The 15427-nt window shown below is 51.7% G+C and overlaps 1 protein-coding gene across 15 annotated transcripts in view; it reads right to left on the minus strand.

The window, feature by feature from the left end:
• The window catches only part of ZSCAN2 (zinc finger and SCAN domain containing 2), a 40519-nt gene that overhangs the window by 10280 nt on the left and 14812 nt on the right, over positions 1–15427 (minus strand). For 3 of the 15 annotated variants that reach the window (XR_011525544.1, XM_008512656.2, XM_008512657.2), the window contains exons 1-3: positions 2536–2952; positions 1228–1739; positions 394–478 (exon numbers count right to left, since the gene is read on the minus strand). Coding sequence is in view for 12 of the 15 variants with exons in the window: in XM_008512656.2 (XP_008510878.2) it covers positions 394–478; positions 1228–1629 (487 nt within the window). In the remaining 3 variants the exon portion in view is untranslated. Of the gene's footprint in view, positions 1–393; positions 595–1227; positions 1740–2007; positions 2154–2535; positions 2958–10114; positions 12880–15427 lie in introns of those variants that run through there. The other 12 variants (XM_070570789.1, XM_070570804.1, XM_008512654.2 and 9 more) reach the window with 9 other exon arrangements.

Below are 15427 nucleotides of genomic sequence, written 5' to 3' on the forward strand. Positions count from 1 at the left end.
ATAACACTTGAATCACCTGGACTGGTTTGGGGACACACATACCTGTTGTGAAAATTACTGCACTTGAGTTTAACCCTATCCTGTGCCTTTCCCACTAACCAGACCTAAAAGCAGTACCCAACCTAACCTGCTGGGACCAGCAACCTCAGTCACATGAGGAGAGGTGCCATAGGCCCCCCGATGCCGTTTCATATAACATGCCAGCCAAGGTCCTTCTTTCCGTGGAGACGCCTAGTTAGGATCCCACTATTCGAGTGCTCAGCCTCAGTTCATGCGCCACCTCCTCCAACGGGAAGGAGCTGTGCCCTCGACCCCACTTGCTGCGCTCAGAGGGCACTTTCACACCTTCCCCACAGAATGGCCCCCCTTCCTCCCCACACTGCCGCTTCTTACCACTCTTGTGGAAGCATAGGACTTCTACTCCGGGGTCGTGGTTCAATTGTTCTTCTGGTTCTGGCTGTGAGTTCTTCACCATTGCCTAGAACAGACACGTGGATTCTGGGTATGCTTGCTTCAGATGGATGTTTAGGGAACCCAGTTCTGGTCCTGAGGGTTCCTTCTCCACTGAGAGCAACTCCTGCCCCTGTTCAAGGACTAGAAGTGGTCAAAATGCTGTAGGCACTAAAACCCAATTATCCCAAGGCACAAAGCAGCAAAGGGGCCGTCAGTCTCATGCACATCACTGCAGGGGTTGTAAGGAGTGGGGATGTGGGAGGCTTCATAGAGATAAGGTCTGGAACCCAGGCCCATGGCAATCTGCCCCCCGACTCTCCTGGAGCTGCTCCCATCAACCCCTAGGCAAGACTCAGAGAGCCAACCAATACAGCTATTTTGCAATAGGACCCAAAGGCTCAGTAATGTCAATAAAGACCAGTGAAGCCCCTTGCTTCAGGCTAGCTGCCGCTGAGGGACAGCTGTTCTCCAAACAGAAAACAGCTTTTATGTGCTCCCCCTTGACCAGAGTGGTGCTCAAGCTATTTTAAGCTATTGTCTTACTGAAAGGCAGGGACTACCAACACTCACACCAACCAACCTTGTGCACTCTCTAAAGAGTCAGTCTCAACTTGGAAGGACAATGCCAGCTACCAGGCCCAGGAAATAAGCAAATTCCACTTTGACACAAACAGCCAAGTACTGGACAGCACCCATACTGCTGCCAACCCGAGGCGGCTCTGTCTCGCACATTCCTCTGTTTTAACCACTTAGACCCAGGCTCCCATTTCTCACCTGTAGCCCCTGTCTTCCAGGTTCTTTCTGCAAGTCTTCCACCAGGCCCACTGCCTCCTCTCCACTTTCTGGATGCTTTTGTCTAACCCAGATCTGGAGCTCCTGGGGAAGGACAGTCAGGAACTGCTCCAGGACTAGCAACTCCAAGATCTGCTCTTTTGTACACTTCTCTGGTCTCAGCCACTGACGGCAGAGCGTCCGGAGTTGGATGAGGGCCTCCCGGGGTCCAGATGCTTCTTGATAGCGGAAATGCCAAAAGCGCTGGCAGGAGGTCTCTGGTCCGGGGTTACTCCGTTGAAGGGAAGTTTCCTGCACCCAGGCCGAATCTTCTTCCAGCTTCACTATTCGAAGCTCTTCTTGTACTTGAGAAGCCGGAATTTGTCGGTCCACAGACACAGCCATAGTTCAGCTCAGAGAAGAACCTTGCAACTGTGCTTTGAAGCCCAAACCTTTTCCTTTGCCTCACTGGGAAGCCACCTTCAGACAGGAGTCACTACATACGACTTGAAATCCTAGAGCCAGAGACATACATTACACGGCGAACGTTAGTGAAAATCACAAGTGTTAGCCCAGTAGGATTGAGGTGAAGAAAAGAGCCTTCCCTTCCTCCCCTCCCCATGTCCTGGTGCCCCTGGGGTCTAGCCGTCGGTCACTCGGGGAGGAAGCTCCAGGAGTTCGACGGGAGGGGTCAAGGGGTGATCTGCTTGGAAAGTAGGGGAGGTTGAAGCTGTGCTTGCACAGCGATTGACTTAAGGCTGAGAAAATGTCAAGTATCCATACTGAAGAATGAGGATGGGCTGCTGGAGAGAAGAGGGACAACAAGCCACCCACTCTCGCAAGCCACTGGCCTTCCGAGCGTTGCAAAGTGCATGCGCAGGACAAGCTCGAGACGGGACGGCGCACACAGTAGCAGCACCTTGGAGAGCAGCACCTGGACGAGCTGGCTCCCCGATCGCGCGGGCGGTGCACGCGCTCCGGCCGCTAAACGGCCCCCGGTCCTGGCCGGGTTCTCAGCTTTGGGCGCCCCGTGCAGGGTTCCTCAGTCCTGAGGCTTCATAACTCTCTCCCAGACGGGGAGAGGGGTACAAGGTACAAGAGCAAGGATAACAAAAACAGACTCGCAGGACGTCCGAGTTGGACGGAAAGTTGAGATACTCAGCCCTCAACTTCCCCAAAGCGGAGACAATCACGGCTCAGAGACCCCCAGGGACTTGTCCAAGGCCACACAGCCGGCTGATGGCAGGGAACGGACAGCGGCTCGGCCGTCTGACCGCGGACTGGGTGACCAGCCCGCAGAGCGTGACTTACACTGCAACGCTGCTCTGCTGCGCGGGCGACCTTCTCTGGAAGCTTTAGGGGGTCAAGGCGGGCCGGGGCGCGGCTACAGGGCCACGGTCGCCCCCGCTAGGCCCGGGGGGCGGCGAGAAGGAGGGCGCCGCCAGCACGAGGAGTGCATCCCGCCCCGGGCGCGCTCGCGGGGACGCGCAGCCTGGGCCGGAGGCCGCCGGACCCCCGGTCTCGGCCCGGCCACGCCCACCCGGCGACGGCGGCCCAAGCCCGAGCTGAGAGCCGCTCCCGCGCGCCGAGGCCCTGCAACTACGGGCGGCCTGACCCCGCGGGACCTTCCCCGCGGCCGCGCAATGTCCCCACAGGGCTCTCGAACCCGGAGTCCAGACCCGGGGTCTCGGCATTCGGACGTCCACTAAACACCGGAAGCGGAAACGCGAGCCGTGAAGGAGTCGGTCTTCTCCGGACTACATTTCCCATAGGCCTCCGCCTATGCCCCAGACTGACAGCAGCATTAACCAATAAAATGTGGGGATGGTTTAGGGGCCTATTTGTTTCGGAGGAAGGATTGATGATGGGTGGGACTTTCCCACATGCTGGGTTTCGGGGTCCCGAGCAACGACTAGAAGTGACCCAGCGGAGAGGGTGTGGTCCTACCTCGCTTCCCCCTTCCCGCGGGAATTAGGGGAGGTGGCGGCCTCTCGCGCTGCGCATCCCAGGGGACGCTGAGAGAGGGGACCTTTTCCAAAGCCTGTGCCTTGCAGCTGAGAGCGGGTGTTTATCCCTGTTAATCCCTCTTTATCCCTATTATACAAGCGAATAAACCCAGGCAGCTTGGGCCCGAGGTCTCTCAGGGTGGAGATAAGACGGCAATTCAGATTTTTTGCCACTTAAGAAAGTACTTTTCTGGCATGGTTGTCCACTGTGGTAATTCTTCACCACCACAATCCTCCCGCTCACCCGAGACACACACACATCCTCATTTCCTGGGTGCACAGTCCTGGGAGGATCAAGATGAATACCATGGATGCGTATTCATTCATCAATTGTGGAGCATCTGCTTTAGGCCAAGCAAAACACACCCTCCTCTTAAGGAGAGCGAGCAGTCCAGCAGAGGATGCATTTTCTAAAATGCGGCCGTGAAGGACCCAAATAACTCCAATGCAGTGTGATAAGTGCTAAATGGACGTGCGTTCAAAGTAAATGACTGGAAAGAAATACTGCAGAGCGGCTGAGAAAGCCCAGGAGGGCAGGAGGTGCAGTCTCAGGGAAAGGGGCAGGAAAATGTATTTTATTGAGCACCCACGTTGCATATTTAATCTGGTTTGGTTCTGACAATGAATCCTGCAAAGTGGGTCCCGCTCCCTATTTAAAAGATGAAAGGTCCAAAATCCGGTCGAAGGTGGGTGGAGCTGTGGTTCCCCTCACAGGAGGGGCAGCCTGTGGGAAGGACAGGATGACGAGAGGGGCTCTGCAGATAGTCCTCAATCCAGTTGGGAGCCTGGCCATGGAGATTTCTTCTATCCTCTGCTCTTGGGAACGGGTGTTCGGAGAGGGCTAGTGCGGAAACTCAGGCCAGCGCTTCCACGCACACACACCTAGCTTTCAAACCCTTCCCGGGACCAGCCTGGAAGTTCCATGGGTCTGCCTCAGGGACCAGCTGGGTGGGGCAAGAGCCTAGCCCAAGAGAGGACTTTGGGTTCCCACCGAGCCATCAGAGCAGCTCTGCTTTTACATGTTTTCTATTACTGGAGGACTTCACTTGAAAAGACGGTCTACTGTTAAAAAAATTAAATAAAATTGAAAATTACTAATCCAATCCATGCCCCATTCCCTTAACTCAGGGATCTCCTGAGCACATGGAACTTTCACCGGAGGCAAGATCAAGCATGGAAAGGGCAGCCCCAAACACAACTCATCACCTTCACATCAACACCATACCCCGTACTTCAAGGGAGAAGACAAGCATGCACGTCCTCGAGCTGTGAGTCACAGTCCCGAAAGAATGGGACTAAAGGGCCCCCCATAGTCTACATAGATGAGATGCTTGCCTACTTGCAGCTTCCTGGTCCCTCAGAGGACAGCTGGTCTCAGAAACCGAGACAGGTCCAGTCTTTGTGAAAGCACCCTCCATCTAGGTCAGAGCTGTCAATGCCACAGAGAATAGGGTTTCAAGGTCACTGCCATACAGAGTGACTAAACTCTTCCCAGCAGCCTTCTGGAATGGGAAGAGCAAGGATTGTCAGCAATTTTGCAGATGAGGAAAAGGAGGCCTCCAGAAGTGATTTGCTCTAGTCACACTGCTAGTTAGTGGCACAGGTGTGTCTAGAACCAGGTCCATCAGGTCTCTTTGGCTCCCAATACTCCATTCACCACACCACAAATTTCAGGACAGGAGCAGGGGGAAGAGAAACAGGATGTACTGTCTCTGAAAGCCAGCACCATAGGGGACGACTGAGAGAGGCAAATGTCAACAGGCCAGTTTCAGCAAGAGTTTGGTTTCTAGATCATTGATATTTTGAGAAAAACGCTGCACAGAGGTGTTGATAAGCAGTGCATAAAGGAGACAAGGATTTCGGATGAAGGAAATAAGCTTATTCTCTAAGAGTTCAACTAATTACAGCCACACGTAATGAGCAAAAACTAATGTCTCCTAGGCCCATGGATCATCCACTTAACGCCAACTTAACCAGTGACACTAACCTATCTGCAGAAGGGGACACGTTCAGCAGGGAAACCTGGAAGGAGGCGTCAACAAGGCAATCTTGGGCACTGAGCAGACGGCACTGGGCGGCAGGGAAGAGCAGTGGGACTTTGAAGGGTACCGCTCATCACCTGAGCGGTTCACGCTGGGTCTGCCGTCCCTCACGTGACCGCCTTCTTTCATTCCCCGCTGATCAACCACTATCTGATCACAAAGCCACCATTTCAGTCACCTGAGACCAGGAGCAAGGGGCGCTGTGAAGGAGGCTTGGGATAGGATGAATAATAACTGGGGTCCGGATTCTATTGGTTTCTTGGAAATTTAGTTAACAGGAGCCTACCACCCAGGCTCTGGTCATCTCTGAGTGTTGTGAGGAAATCCAGTCTCTGCTCTGGAAAGACTGGGGCCCAGAACTCAGCTGAGGTAAATTTGCCAGGATGTGCCATCCCCGGAGGCCTCTCGGCAGGCACCTCTGCCTCAGACACCAACAGCGTAACCAACAGCAGAGGCGCTGTGCCTGACAGGGCCTGTGGGCTGTGAGGGGCCCAGGCAAAGGGTTTCCTCGGAGGCAGACCCTCCCCCTCCTCCCAGGAGCAGTGCTACAGCACATAGAAAATTCTCAGAGTTGGACCCTGAGAAGAGTGAGTAGGAGAGAGGGAGCCAGAGGCAGTTGGGCCCTGGAGCCGCAGCCTGTGCGGATGCCAGAGACATGAGCTCAGGTGCACCGACTGGGCAGAAAGCCCAAGGGAATGAACCACCAGCCCTTACTCTCCATCAGTAATCTTGTCTCAGAATCTCACCATGCCCATGTAATCGTACTTCCACTTCCTCCATGGCCTTGGGCTATTGAGTCAAGAGGGTAAATAAAAGGAAAGACTCTAATATTCTGTCCAGAGATTCGAAATAGCTTAACGGGGCCAGGCAGCAGCGAGGTCAAAGGGCCCTCCATTTGAAAGCTCCAGGGCCATCTGAGAGCCTGTGGGGGCAGCATGCCCAGCACACTGGGCCCCTGAACTCCCAGGTTGAGAGACAAGACCCCCATCGGGGATAAAGGGCTGGGAAGAGCAACCGCCGTGACGTGCAAGGAAGGACCCATTACAGTTGTGGGTCATCTTGATATTAGATAGGGAGAAGACTAAAACTAGTAGCCAATATATTGTTTCTATTTTAATGTTTCATTGTTTCCTCTATTTATTCCTTCGGTGCTTCCCATGGCTTTAATAAGGCTGTGGAGTGAAGTGACTTCAGGAGTCGAGTGGTGAGGCAACAGGTGCCAGGCAAGTTACTCACTGAACCTCTCCTGAGCCTCCACCTCCTCGGCCGTAAAGAGAGGGCGCTCCCCTACCCGACAGGGTGTTGTCAAGGCTGAGACCCGCACGTAGAGAGCTTAGCATAGCGCCTGTGCATGGTAACTGCTCTGTACCTTGTGTGACTATAGGCTATTATGGCTCACTGTAAACTATGAATGCAATCCAGAGGGAAGGAAAATCCATGGAAAAAAAGAGGGAGTGACGTTATGACCTGCCTCAAATTGTCAAATCTCTAATAAAAGTGAGGGCGTGTGGTTGGTGGCACAAGTCTGTCTAGAACCAGGTCTGTCCAGCTCCCAACACTCCCCCTACTCCATCCCAAACTTCAGAACAGGGCCACGGAGAGACAAAGTACCGACTGGGGGGGACCTGTGGGGCCGGCTGGGGTGTTGCTACACTGTTTCTTGATCTGGATGCTGGTTCCACAGGTGTGTTCAGTTTGTAAAAATTCAAGGTGAAAATTCAAGTACACTTTTGTGCGCTGAGCTGTTATATTTCAGTAAAAAGGTTCAAACAAGGGGAACCAGCTCAGGATTTAGTGATACGAATACACTGGGATTAAAGGGTAAGAGGAAGAGAAAGTCTCTCGTTCCACTACTCGTCCAGACAGAAGAGAAGTCGATTGTGGATGACGGGCTCAGCTACGTTAAAGAAGATGCGTGGTTTTCCACTGGCTTTTGATGTGCTGTGACATTTCAAAAATGTAAGTTGTGGGGCCGGCCCGGTGGTGCAGCAGTTAAGTGCGCATGTTCCACTTCGGCGGCCCGGGGTTTACCAGTTCTGATCCCGGGTGTGGACATGGCACCATTTGGCAAGCCATGCTGTGGTAGGCGTCCCACATATAAAACAGAGGAAGATGGGCATGGATGTTAGCTCAGGGCCAGTCTTCCTCAGCAAAAAGAGGAGGATTGGCAGATGTTAGCTCAGGGCTAGTCTTCCTCAAAAAAAAAAAAAGAAAAGAAATATAAGTTGTTTCATTAGGATACTGGTTGGGTGGTTTTTATAAACATCTTTCACTTTGTCTCCAATGGTATTGTCACCAATACCAATAAATGGTAACTTAGGTGAGAGAACACTGAAGTTAAAACCTACATTTATCATCTCACCAAAGAACAGTGTAGGAAACCTAATCCATTTTCCAGGTCAGAATTCTGGGCTCCATCTGCCTCTTGCATTTATATGTATCTCCATGAAGCAACCCAATGGGCAAATATTGACTGAGTTCCCATCACATGCCAGACCCTGAATTGGGTGCTGGAGACAGAGTTCGGAGCCTCACTATGGGTGTGAACATAAAGAACAGAAGAGGAATGGGGAAGAATCCACAGGGGAGACAGACGTGTAACAGGTCAATGCAGCGAGAGTGACAGGCACTGAGGTGGGAGGGTGCAGGGGTGCGGTAGGCAGGGTCAAGTCTGCCAGAGAAGTGCAGGGGAGGCCAATGGAGGAGGTGGTACCCAGGCTGAGTCTTCAAAGATGTGCAGGTGTGCCCTAGGCAGACAGGGAGGCCTAGCATTCCAGAAAAAAGAGCAGCTTGAGCAGAGAGACGAGGCAAGGCCCAGCAGGGCACATTCAGGGGGAGCTGCCAGAGGGCAAGGATGGCCAGGAGCAGAGGTCTGGTGACAAGGTTCCACAGAGACCCCATTAGGAAGGCCTCGTCTGCCCTCCAAGGAGCATGGCCTTTCTGTAGGTGATGGGGAGCCCCAGGGGGTCTAAGTGGGTAGGGACAGGCTCAGCTGTGTGTTGTGGAGGAATGCTCACTCTGGCTATAACAAGGGGGATGGGGCAGCAGGAGGCAGGGCTGGGGGAGCTTGGGGCACCAGGAAGGGGCCATCACAGTTGTCAGGCAAGGGTTCGAACTATGCCAAACTCTTCCTGGATGGCGCTGAGGGATGTGAGGGAGGAAGGCGTCTTGGATGACTCCAGGTTTTTGGGTTGGGTGAGGCCCTGTGGACGGCAGTGCTACTCACAACAGCGAGGAAATACAGCTGTGCAAGCAGCACACTGGTCAAGGGAGGCAGGCGGGGTAGTCGAGTTCCGGACATGCCAAGTTTGAGGCTGTAGGAAGTGCAGCTTGTGAAGAGGCTGCAGGAAGAAGCCAGGAGAGGGGCACAGACTGGAGATCAAGAGAGGAAACAGCTGGTGGAGCGAGGTCCTGACCCTGGAGGGAAGCAGAAGCTAAACTCTACCGTCGGATGGAAAGTGCATCGCAGGCTGAGCCGAGGCGGCTAAGTGAGGGGCGGTCCTAGAAAAGTTTGTTGGCCTGGGGGAGGCTACACCTGACAGGTTCAGGGTTCTCGGAGGTGAGCCAAGGCTGGGAGTTGGCATGGGTCTGAGGAGCTGGGCCAGAGGGTACAAGGCGGCCATTGTGGGGAATTGGGAAAGGGAAGTGACCAAGACTTGCTCAGGTGGACCTGGGGGCCAAGCTGAGGGGAAAGCCATTGCTTTTGGCTTTTTACCATTTATTGTAGGTTTTTAATTTTCCCAAGGCTGTTCCCATGAACTTGGAAACAAACTGGTAGCAAAAACTCAGTCCCTAAATACATGCACATTTAACGGGAAACTGTCTTCATTACAGAGACACAGGTATAACTGAGTTGCCAGAAAAGATGTGGCAGAAATAGATCTGCCAGGGGGCTTGGGGCCTCTTGATGTTTTTTAGGGGAAGGCCATGTCGTTCCATCCAACACAGAGCCACGTGAAGGCCACTGGCTCTGACCCCTCCTGGTCTCTGCAGACCCACGCCAAGGGGAAAGCAGGACAGGAGTGAGGGACTTGCAACCTGTCTAGAACCACACTTGTCATTCTGCCAACCTGGTTCTAGCCTAATTCTGCAATTCCAGCCAATCTTGTTTCCTTTTTTCCAGGATGTTTTGTGTTTCTACCAGGTAGGGAGGATAAAAAAGATAGAAGTTTCAAAAAGCTTACTATCAACTCTTTTCTCAAGTTGAGCCTTAAAGGGGAGAGAGAGGTAATATCTTCTACAACCCAAATTCCAGAACTTGATGTCACCTGGGAGACCATCCTGCCCCCTCTCCCTCAAGGGCAGGAGAGCTCTTGTACCTTCCCAGAGAGATGGAATCTTTCTCCTAGCAAAACTTCATGAAGACAGATAGTGAACTTCTTGTCACAACCTTTCCCAGGAACCTAGCAGTGATGGGACAGGAGTCCTCAAAAAATATTTGCCAAATAAGTGAAGAATGGGATTAACGATGAGGATTTCACAGCCTACATGGTTTGGCTTAACAACTGTCATCACCTGGGTTGGAAACCTCCTCCTCGTGTCTAATTTAGCTGATTCTGGATAGAGGTGCTTCCCAGGGGGAGGCCATCTGGTCCTTAGCCAAAGCTGCCCCTCTACGTCTCGGCTGACAGACTGGCTGTAGAGTTGGCAAAGGGCAATGGAAAGGTGTGCGCACTGGTCAAGCACAGGTCTAAGTTCACCGAGAAGGTGTGCTCTTTGAAGCAAGTGATTTTTACTCCTTGAGGGTCCAAGAAGTGGGCGGGTGGGGCGGGGAAGTGAGGTGTGGGTTTGCTAACAGCCAAGTTCAGGTTTCTAACACACGTTAAAAGACAGACTCAGGAAAAGAATGGGACTCTACTTTATTAGGTGATACTGAGCATCCATCCTGTAAGAACCAAGGCCCGTTCTAGGCACAGGCTCCATGTGTAGGAGGTGGCAGTTTCACGTTTCCCGGAAACACCTTATCTACTCTCCTCTTCCCTCGTAACAAGCCCCTTCACCTGCTGTCATCCCCCTGTCTTAATGTTTCAAGGCCCAAAGACACAAGAACAAAACCCGGCAGCATCCCAAGATCCAGGGTGACACCTGTAGGACAATTCCTGATTCAAGCCCAAATCTCTCCAGGGGACAGATGTACCCTAAAATCAACACTTCCTTAAAAATAATGCTCTTAGTATACAAAGGCTACCGGACAGAATTCTAGCTCTGCATATATAAAATAAAAAATCTAAGAACAGGGAAATGACAAGTGCATAGAGTGATGACAACGGGGCTGTGATCTGTGGGGTAGAGACACAAGCCCACCCTGCAGAGCGCAGGGCTGTTTTGCTGTTGATGAGAAGAAGCTACCGTCCACCGGGGGTGGGCTGCTGGGGGGTCTCTGTCTTCACTTCACACTCAAAAGACGAAACCCCACAAGAAGTAGTGCATCCCCCTGGCAGCCGACTTACCATAGGACAGTAAGCAGAGACAAAGGCAAACACGTAAATCTCGATTTTACCTTTCCTGGCAGCCCTGTGTCAACTCTCATCAACTGGAGAGGTTACTGGGACAGTGGTTCCAGCCCATAGTGTTTCGGTGTTCCTGACACTTTCTAGAAACAGAAAAGGGCTTTACCTTCATGAGGATGACTCAGAACTGTAGAAGCCCCTCCACCTTGACCTGAAATCAAAGCCCAGGACACAAAGCCAGGAAGAGCTGGTTGTGCCATGGGCAGGGGGCTGGAATGCTAGCAGCTCGGGCTGAAGGCACCAGCCCGACGAGTGGCAGCAAAACCACCAGACCGACTGATGGATCCCCGGTGTTTCTCTGAGGACTCAGCGGGGCTGTGGCCAGGCTGTCTTCTCTCCCACATGGAGAAACACTACCCCTTGCCCTACCAAAGAGGAAATCGAGGCACAGAGGATCAGGAGAGGAGGAGCCAATCAAGTTGTGAAATTTACAGGAAAAGACCCAACTTTCCAACCTTCTGTTCCTACACTCTGCTCTTGGGGTCTGACTCCGACCACTAAGATGACGGCATCCTAGAAATGAGGATGAGCAGGTGGAAGATTCTGGCAAAAAATCCCCAAAGAGCATTTAGGAAGAACGGCTCTTCTCAAGAGGCAACCCTATTTGGGGCAGGGTGACAATGCCCTCTCCCAGGCCAGGCCCCTCACTGCCACGTCAATACAGTTTCTCTTTCATGTGAGTTCTCTGGTGTGTAATAAAATTGGAGCTGTTGCTGAAGCCTTTGCCACACTCAGGGCACTTGTAGGGCTTCTCCCCTGTGTGGATTCGCTGATGGATAATGAGAACGGAATTCCAGCTAAAGCCTTTCCCGCATTCGGGACACCTGTAGGGCTTGTCTCCCAAGTGGGCTCTCTGGTGCATGACCAGAATGGAGCCCCGGCTGAAGCTCTTGCCACACATGAGGCATTTATAGGGCTTCTCGCCCGTGTGGGTCCTCTGGTGCACCACCAGCTGGGAGCGCTGGCTGAAGCATTTCCCGCAGTCGCCGCATTTATAGGGCTTCTCCCCCGTGTGGATCCTCTGGTGCTTGATGAGGTTGGAGCTCCAGCTGAAGCTCTCCCCGCACGTCAGGCACTCGTAGGGCTTCTCGCCCGTGTGCATGCCCTGGTGCGCGATCAGGCTGGAGCTCTGGCTGAAGCTCTTCCCGCACTCCCCGCACTTATAGGGCTTCTCCACCATGTGGGTCCGCCGGTGCGTGGCCAGGTTGGAGCTGCGGCTGAAGCTCTTGCCGCACTCGCTGCACTGGTAGGGCTTCTCACCCGTGTGCGTCCTCCGGTGTGTGATGAGCGCCGAGCTCTGGCTGAACCTCTGCCCACAGTCGGGACATTTGTATGGTTTCTCCCCCGTGTGGATCCTCTGGTGCCTGATTAGGTTGGAGTTGTAACTGAAGCTCTCGCCACACTCCTTACACGCGTAGGGCTTTTCCCCCGTGTGGATTCCCTGATGTGTATTAAGGCTGGACCGGTTGCCGAAACTCTTGCCACACTCGGGGCACGAGTACGGTTTCTCTCCTGTGTGGGTTCGCTGATGAGCGATGAGGTTGGGGCTCCGGCTGAAACTCTTGCCACACTCGGCGCACTGAAAGGGTTTCTCTCCCGTGTGGATCCTCTGGTGGGTTATGAGGTTGGCGCTCCGGCTAAAGCTTTTCCCACAATCCCTGCACTTGTAAGGTTTCTCCCCGGTGTGAGTAGTTTGGTGTCTGCTGAAGTTCGAACCATCGCTAAAGCTTTTTCCGCACTCGTCGCATTTGTAGTATTTTTCCCCCGTGTGGGTCCGCTCGTGTGTAATTAGGTGGGACTTCCGGCTGAAGGTTTTCCCACACTGGGGACATTCATAGGGCTTCTCACCCAGGTAGGTGCCCTGAAGGCCTATGAGCTGTCCCACTTCCCTGCCCGACGGTGGCGTCTCCCCGTGGTCCTTGCGGGGGGCATTTCCCTGGGGCCGCCTGGAGCCACAGTCTCTCTCAAAGTCACTCTCCCAGTCAGACTGCTGGCCACCCTCCCCTCCAGGTGCTTCTGAGAAGATCTCATGGGAGTCCACATCCTCAAATGGGTCTTGGTTAGAGTTCTCCCCATTTTCACTCTGGATCTCAAAATCTGAAATAACGAAGAAAAATGTACAATTTATACTCAATTCCCTGTAATGTTGAGGAAAGGAAACCACAGGGAAAACTTTAAAAAAAATCAAGCTTCTGGTGCAAATAAAGAGGCTAGAGAATCCTCAAAACTTTTAAAAATCAGAGTTGTTTCCTTCTAACCGGTTATCTAGTCGCCAGGCCTCATAGTTTTGTGGTAATCACTCGGAATTTCTAGATCTTAAAGATGTGGGTTCTACGTCTCTACCTGCTTCTCCAGTGGGAAATGAGGTCAGGTGGGAATCTGAAAATCCTAACCACAGGAAATCAACAGGGTACATAACAACCCCTGACACTCACCAAGGCGCCTGAGATCCAGGAGGCACTGAATTAAATCTGATGAATGAATGAATGAATGAATGAGTTTTTTTATTGGTATCACAGAAATTTCCCTAAGCTGGGTCTCCTTTCAGAGGAGTTTATATAATGATCTCATGCAATGAAATATACCTGGTGTTTATAATATTATTAGTTGGCATTTAAGTAAGACACAGATAAGATGACAACACCTCTGCAACAAGGACTCTAGGTGTCTAAACAGATGACTGGAAACGAGTAAGTGGGCAGTTAAAAAAGCCCTCGAATTTATCTGCAGGGGGAGCCTACAGATAGCTCTCCCAATGGTAACACAAAATAGCTACCTTCCAAAACCTCGTCGAACTCTCTACTGCCCAACACTTATCAAACGTCTGGGCGAAAGAAATCATTAGGGACGATGGCTGGAAGAAGATGCATCCCGTTCCTGAGACGAGAGACTCCCAAATCTACCCCAGGACTGAGCCAGAACAGCAGAGAACTGAGAGCCTGGAACACATTGTTCTGACTCTGGCAGAACTACGTTCACGGAACTCTCGGTTTAATGGCTCTGGCTGACACGGAAAAGTCTAAGAAGTGTCATTAGAAATTAATGGCTGTCAGGAACGCTAACGCTGCCAGGAAGTTGTGGACGACATTGTTTATACCACACACTGTCCTCTTGATGAGCCAGAAAAAGAGGAAATTTTCCCTCTGAGAGAAATATGGAAAAGAGCCACTGTTCTGAGCAATCTTTGTCGGCCTCATGCTCCTGATCGTGGCTCCCTCTTTGCCTTGCCTGGCTGGAAGCTCAGAGCCAAAAGCTCAGAGCCAAAATACTGGATGTTTTCACAGCATGCAATTTGTGTTCTTTTGTGTCATTTTTTCCTCCTATTATTTTCTTTTTCACTATAATTTCTTTATGCTCTAGTTCTATGAGGTGTCTTCAACACTTTTTTGGAATTCTGTATATAGAAACTGATGCTTTTATTGACGAAGATGACAGCCTGATTATTCCTAAGACCTAACATCAGACCCCCTGAGAAAGCAGTTCCACCCACAGCAAGGAAGACAATTAGCAAAATAATTACATAGAGTCCTAGTGACATTTCCATTATTAATGCTAAGAAACCGTTTAAGGTTAGATGCTTGATTCACTGATTATTACTGTAAGTTAATGTAAATTTCCATTTATGCACATGATAAAATCTGGCTTGCCTCTCCCAGTTAGAACTGGGTTTCCACTCATGGCTGTAGTCAATACACGACCGTGTTTAAACTTACAAATTGGCATTTCGTGCTCACACTAACACACGTGCTGCTGGTAACCTGGGGGCTCATGTAACTGCCCACTGGCCCCCTCTCCCAGATCTGCAGGGGACGCTGTAGCCACGAGGGGCACATGCAAGCTCCCACTTGACTAGGACCAGCAATTCTGTGCTGCTTCCACATCCTGCAAGACAGTGTTTTGCAAGTTTCTAGCACCGAGTTTAGCTATCATATCTCTTCCATAAGGACCTCCAGGCTGGGGCCCTGACTTATTTTCTTCAAGCTAACATCACCAACGACATTTCTTTGATGATTTTAGTAACTATTCTCTTCTGAATAGGGACGTTAGCTAATAAGGTTCGTCCCTGCCTGAAAGTCAGAAGAACTGGTACATTCTGGTGTGAGCTCAGAAGCAATAGGGAAAACAAACAAAAACTCAAACTGCATTTTCAGTGAGATCAGGAGGAAGGTTAATTTGCAGACACCAAAACACAAGTAAGGGCTTCAAAACCAGCAGAGACTAGACAGAAGTCGATGAGGGAGGGTGCAAAGAGAGCAAGCATGGATAGAGGGGGGTCGTTACACAGGGGCAGATCTCAACAAGCTCAGGCAGAAAATCACCACGTGCAGGTCAGGGACTCGCCCTCAAGAGCAAGGGCATCTGGGGACTGGGGTGAGCCCGGCAGGCCACTTTGGTTCAGAGATGCAAAGGAGGTGAGGGTACAAGCAGAATCACACAGGTGAGCCACGTACGCAGGAGGCTTCCTGTCTCTGTATAGCAGAGAAGGAGAGAGCCTTTGACTCTCACGCGTTAATCATGGGAGTTATTATTACTGAGAAAAGTGACCGTTTTTCACTCATAAGAAAAGATAAATGAAGCGCCCGCCTCTATGAAGGAAGACCACAAACTAGAACTTGAGGAAGAGAAGGTGAGAGAACAGGAAGAG

This window comes from Equus przewalskii, chromosome 1 (assembly GCF_037783145.1).
Source record: "Equus przewalskii isolate Varuska chromosome 1, EquPr2, whole genome shotgun sequence".
Lineage (NCBI taxonomy): Eukaryota > Metazoa > Chordata > Mammalia > Perissodactyla > Equidae > Equus > Equus przewalskii.